Here is a 6,000-nt window from a genome sequence, read left to right on the forward strand (position 1 = left end):
GCAAAAGTGTAACGCTGGCTATGCATCTTCAGTCATGGACTGCTCTTTGATATTCTACTTGCATTCTGAGCCACACTACATAGTACCATTAAAAAATCTCTCCAATCATAGAACTTATATTATGCATCAGTAAATTATATTTAAAGTTAATTGTGCACTTCATTTTTCCCTACTCCCTCCGCTACAAAATAAGTGTCGTCATTTTAGTTCAAAATTTAATTGACATGCTTGACTGTTCTAGCATCAGCTTTTGAGAAACATCCGGATCCCACAGGAGCACTGTTGTGAACCTCCCAGAGTAAGCCGTGTTTAAGTGTGTGCGTGCGGGGTCGATTGGAGAATAGGTACATAGAAATTGGTGTTGGTATTATTGTGGCCAAAATTACCCCGTGGTCTTGTTTAAAAAAAAATACCCCGTGGGCGACCACTAAAATTCTCTCAAGAAATACTAGCAATGTGCCTTATGATAAACACTTAATCAAGAAAAACTGTACTAGTTGGAGACATCCTTGTAACTTGTATTAGAACTGTGTTTGTAGTTTTGAGATTATGCAGCACAGAGGCAGGGTTGAGACACTTTCAGCACCGATGTTATCATCAGGAAAGCACTGTTTATGTGTACTTACACAGAACTGAACTGAACGAGTGTATTACATCTGTTCATTCAGGTTCCGAGGCACCCAACCGGAATAGTTATTTCGATGAATTTTGACACAGTACTAGTACTACCATTTAAGCTACAAAATCGAAGCAATCAAGAACAAAGTAGCTAAAACTGGCAAGTCATTTCACATGCTTGGGATAGGACACATGTTCTCTTTATACTCCTGAATGTAACAAATGTTCAGGATACTCTGTCCAAGCAACGGCCAGTCCACTGGAACAGAACAGCAAGCAAACAACTGCTGCTTCGACAGGCAGAACCAGGAATGGCATGAGATTCTGACCAGCGCTTCCTCAATATTGCAGGCATGGTGTGGAAGCCTGCAGCATTTCCTTAACCTGTAACATCTGAAGACAAGACACCAAGTAACTTGTAGTTTAGAGCATGGTTCGTAGACTTGCGAACAGAATATGTGCACCGAACAACAAACATACCGGCATTGTTATGCAACTGAAGACTAGCAATTTTCAGGTACCATCTCAACTGCTTCTAGCCAGATTACTCATAAGAAAATTGAAGCTCAAAATAAGAGTAAAATAGAACAAGCTAGCTGAATCAGGCAAGAAATTTGACAAGTTGGGAACAGGAATTCAAACGCAGATATATGAGAACAGGAAGCCAACGTTTTTCATTTCCATTGCTGATGGCAACAAGAGGGTACCATCAGATTAGGCACAACACATCCACCATGACAAGAACAACACAGGCATATTCTGAAACACCACTAGCACACACACTTCCACGGACGAACTCAGCCTAAGGGATCTAACACACGACGCATGGATTGCGGACTGCAGCCTAGGCCCTCTCTCCACAGATGCGGCGGGTGAGCTGGATGTCCTTGGGCATGATGGTGACGCGCTTGGCGTGGATGGCGCAGCGGTTGGTGTCCTCGAAGAGCCCCACCAGGTACGCCTCGGCGGCCTCCTGCAGGGCGGAGACGGCGGAGCTCTGGAAGCGGAGGTCGGTCTTGAAGTCCTGGGCGATATCCCTCACCAGGCGCTGGAAGGGGAGCTTGCGGATGAGCAGCTCGGTGCTCTTCTGGTACTTGCGGATCTCGCGGAGGGCGACGATGCCGGGGCGGAAGCGGTGGCGATTCTTCACGCCGCCGATGGCAGGGGCGGATTTGCGGGCCACCTTGGTCAGCAATGAAAATGGATCACTAATCAAATTAATGATTTTAAAATAAAAACATTCTATAAATTGAATTTAGTAATTAATGAGATGGTGTCAGATTTCTTCATGCGTGTGCTCTCTTCAAAGGGGTAGATGGCATTAAAATTTAAAAGTTGGTACTTCCTCCATCTAGATGAGTAGCATCCAAGGACATCTTCATAGACTTTTTCCGTCCATCCATCAATGACCGGCAAATCTTCTCGGTCAGTCAATGCATGCATGTGCTCTCTTTTTGTAAAGAAAAAATATCACGGAAGGCATACTATACTTCATAGATTTTTCTCATCATGCTCAACGAAGACTAAGCAATCTATCTTGAATTTTTGTTGGTGTACTATTGGGGCATTAATGACGAGTGGCCTCGTCAGTCAACGGATAATGTTTAAACAACCTTTACTTATTCTTTCTCAAAAAAGGAAAAGTTGTTGCTAAAGCTACACGGAGGGGGCGTTTTGGAGCTCGGGCTCAGCTGCACCCGTAATCTAAGTCGTTCATTTCTGTCTCGTGATGTGAACGAAGCCAGCTGTGCTGTCAGATACGGGCGTGGGTTAAATAGTGAAACGTCCAAATACGGTAGGAAACAGTGGGCAGTACGTGGGGTCTTCGAGCGGCAGGCCGACGGACGTCGCGGCGGCTCTGTCTGGGCCGTGGACCAGCACGTTGGCTTTCCTTCTAGGCCGTGGACCAGGAAGTTTGCCTTTTCAGTCTGGGCCTTGGATCAGATAATGGATCCGGGACGGTGGGCGGAATCTGTGCCGTCGTGTCGGTCCAAGGGAAACCCCTCGTGCGCACGGGAAAAAGGGAAAAGTAAGATTTGTCCTTCCCCTTTCCCTAGCTTGTTCCAGAGCGCCGTGTCCGCCGTGGTAACCTAGAGTCAGAGTGAGAGCGACTTGAAGGCGATAGTGTTGCCGGGGACAGAGTACCTGATCGGAGGTGCCTGGATTTGCAAGGCAGGCTAACGATGGATGGATGCGGAGGGAATGGAGTTCCTCCTCGACGCGGTGGACAGGTTTGTTCCGGGCAGATCTTTGCAATTTTTGTTATCCTGGATTACATCCGGCGCCGAGCTTTAAGCTCTGCTCGACCTGCCCTGCGTACGAATCTGACACCTAGTACCGGCGATTCGCCGTTCCTCTCGCAGATTTCCCGTACGGGAGGAATTTGCTGATAGCCTTGAGCACCCAGATCCAGTGCCACTCCTCTATCTGCTGCAAAAGGGGAGTGCAGCAGAAGATGGCGTTGAGGCCAATGGTGTGTCTGGGCTGGCTCAAGTGGACGACAAGGGGGTAGCTGCAGACCGACAAGATGGTGAACATCGTCCCCGTGCAGAATCTCAGGCGAGGTCTGCTTAGTCAACTGACAGGGTGAATCCGCAAGCCCCCGGCTGGACAAAAAGGTAAGAGCACGTGTTCTTCTTCCTTGCATTTTGTCATTGAAAAAATGATTTCACATGAGCATCACATATATATATGCAAAACGTATAATCTGAGATAGAGAACAAACAGATTGGGCAGAAATGATGTCAGAAACCCTGTGGTTGCATTTGGCAACGCCTGTGAAAAAATAGCTTCAAATGAGGAAACAGTTAGATTTACAATTGGTTTGCAGAAATTTAACTTCACCTGATGGCGTTGCAATCATCTTGACGATGACAAAATTTAGGCAGGTAGCCAGTTTAGGAAAAAGAAAGTTCACAACACAAAATTCCTCAGTTAGGAAGATATCTTATCAGAACAGTGTATTGCCGCACAAATTGCAACAAGATTGTACCATACTGCTGTTGTATTTTTTCCATTTTGCCGATGTACGAACTGAAAAGGAAATAATACTGGAAATGGAGAACTTACTAGATGAATCATACTAGCGGAACAAAAAATTCAGGAGAATGATTACATTTACCATTTCCTGCTGTGCAAATGCAGGCTGCGGCTCAGAAGCGCGCCACCGGACTGAGTGCCATGCCCATCGAGGATGAGCGCTCTCGAGATTTCGATACGCAAATATGCGGAGCAGCCTGACAAGAGCGTCGTGAGGCCTGAGCTGGGGCTCAGTTTCGATTCGTTAGGCGAGGCGTATGACTTCTACAACCTATATTCATAGGAAGTCGGGAATAAGATATGGGAAAAGCAGACTCAACGCCATATCTGAAATTGTGGACAAAGAAGTAATGTTAGAAGCACTGAATATTTCGCTTGGCGCTGAGCAATAACGCGTGTTTTCTGTGCCATTTACATTTTCAGGAAGAGGTTTGCAGGGATGACGGTGAAACTGACTGGGATTACATAGAAACTATGATGAATTCAGAAGTAATTGGATATAAGATTGATTGGTTGAAGAAGGTAAATTTATTCTGACAGTCAATGCAATCTTGTGCATGTAAATAATTGGGTCGCTTCCTGTGGCTAACCTAAAGTTTTTATTTGTGTGATCTGAACAATGACAGTTCTGGTTCCCAGTTGATTTTATGGACTGCTGATCAATGTACCTTCTGGACAAGGATGAAAAGACGGTGATGGTGCTTGACCCAACCGAGACCGATGTCATGGATGAGATGAAAATAAAACACGAGAACCATGCAAAGAAGTTGCAGCGAAGGTTCTGCTCTCTCTTCAACAACTTTTTCGGCAGCGGGTTGGTTGACACAGATGGGTGGAAATTCCTATACCCATAGGTGGCGCAGCATGAACCGTGCAGCAGGTGTGTCTCACACAAAAACCAGAACATCCCCTCCCCCCAAAACACAGAGTCATACCTTAGACTCAGTTCTACCACATATGGGGGCATGTACTTTCGAAGATAAAATTTATAATGCTGTTAAGAACTGTTTGCTGGCTGACAGGGAAGACAGCGGAGTGTACATCACACACTACTACACTGACTTCACCGGGCTGTACCTCCGCTCAACACTAAGCCAGGTTGGTAAACCTATTAATTATAGAATCATATTGTAAAATGCATCAAATTTGTTGTCAAAAGTGTACAAACAGAAAGTAAAACCTTGTTGGTTCCTATGCTGCCATGCAGGACCAGATTGATGGTCTGCGCGCAAAGCTCGCCTATGAAATTGTGACCATGAAGGGGAACAAGGGAGACGTTCCAGAGTTCGCGTGTGACGTGATCATAGATTGATGACCTGAACATGAGCATGAAAGTAGGATCCCTGAAAAGCCCGACTGCTGGCTCCCCAAATCTTTAGGCTGTCATCGTGCTATTAGTAGTTGCGCAAATGAAGGACTGAGGTTTCAGTTTGCATCGCTTGAAAAATCCCCTGGGCGCAGAAAACTGGTTTTAACCAGCGATTTATGTGCATGGGATGTGACTAAAAGTATGTAACACCTAAGTATGACCTTAAGACCTACTAGTAGAATGCCCGTGCGTTGCCACGGGCTCTTGAAATAGTTTGCAAGAGTTACATGTTAAATTTCACACATAGAAACAATATAAAACAAACACAATTATTTAATAATTGAATTCCATTTTTGCAACACTTGAATCTGACGTTTTTTGGCATTGGCGACTGCTAGATACCAATAATAGCCCGGCATGTTAATCGGAATGAATAACTGATGTAAATAACATACAAGTCGCAGTAACAATTAGATATAAATATTAATAAACCATTATACATATGAATTAGAAAATTATGTCTATGATGAAATATAAATGATATTTTCTACTTCATCATATAATCAAAGATAATATATAATAAAAATAAAAGTGAAACTAACACAACTATTTTGTTTGTAAAAAAGATAAACCTTTTTGATATTATTAGAAAATTATGTTGCTTAAATCATTTTACTAACACAACAATTCAGGGAAAACAACAAACTATAATGTTCATATATAAATAAGTATTCATCTGATTTTTTTAAATTATTTATATAGGCTATGCAAAATTTTCCAACAAAAGATAAAAACATGCAAGCAAACCAACATAAACCAAGTATATTCGTTTTCGTCTCTCATTTTTTTTTTGTCATACCCTCAATATATGTAATAAGTATAAAAAACATTTATTTTTATGAACCATGTTTAATATATATATACACTTTTATTGTTTTTCTGAGGTAAATATATACTTTAAATATCTATGTTTTTTTGTTGAGCAAAATTTGCCATCAAAGGCCCAAATAAGCTATCCACCACGGCCCAACCAG

The 6,000-nt window shown here is 43.1% G+C and overlaps 1 protein-coding gene and 1 long non-coding RNA gene across 3 annotated transcripts; one reads left to right on the forward strand and one right to left on the reverse strand.

Moving 5' to 3' along the window:
* Positions 1–1,271: 1,271 nt before the first annotated feature.
* On the reverse strand, positions 1,272–1,873 carry LOC123080587 (histone H3.3-like; the record flags this gene model as incomplete). The annotated part of the gene is made up of 1 exon (XM_044503525.1): positions 1,272–1,873. A coding segment is annotated over one exon (411 nt), but the record flags the coding sequence as incomplete, so codon positions are not given.
* Positions 1,874–2,622: 749 nt separating this feature from the next.
* On the forward strand, positions 2,623–5,327 carry LOC123142515 (uncharacterized). Of its 2 annotated transcripts, XR_006470572.1 has the most exons (7): positions 2,623–2,849; positions 2,982–3,236; positions 3,763–4,004; positions 4,081–4,179; positions 4,284–4,537; positions 4,680–4,755; positions 4,865–5,327. It is a non-coding gene; the product is annotated as an uncharacterized lncRNA (long non-coding RNA). The 2 variants fall into 2 exon arrangements; XR_006470571.1 differs by having other exon boundaries at positions 3,763–4,179.
* Positions 5,328–6,000: the final 673 nt, after the last annotated feature.

The sequence above is a fragment of the Triticum aestivum genome, chromosome 1B, assembly GCF_018294505.1.
Source record: "Triticum aestivum cultivar Chinese Spring chromosome 1B, IWGSC CS RefSeq v2.1, whole genome shotgun sequence".
Taxonomy (NCBI): Eukaryota; Viridiplantae; Streptophyta; class Magnoliopsida; order Poales; family Poaceae; genus Triticum; species Triticum aestivum.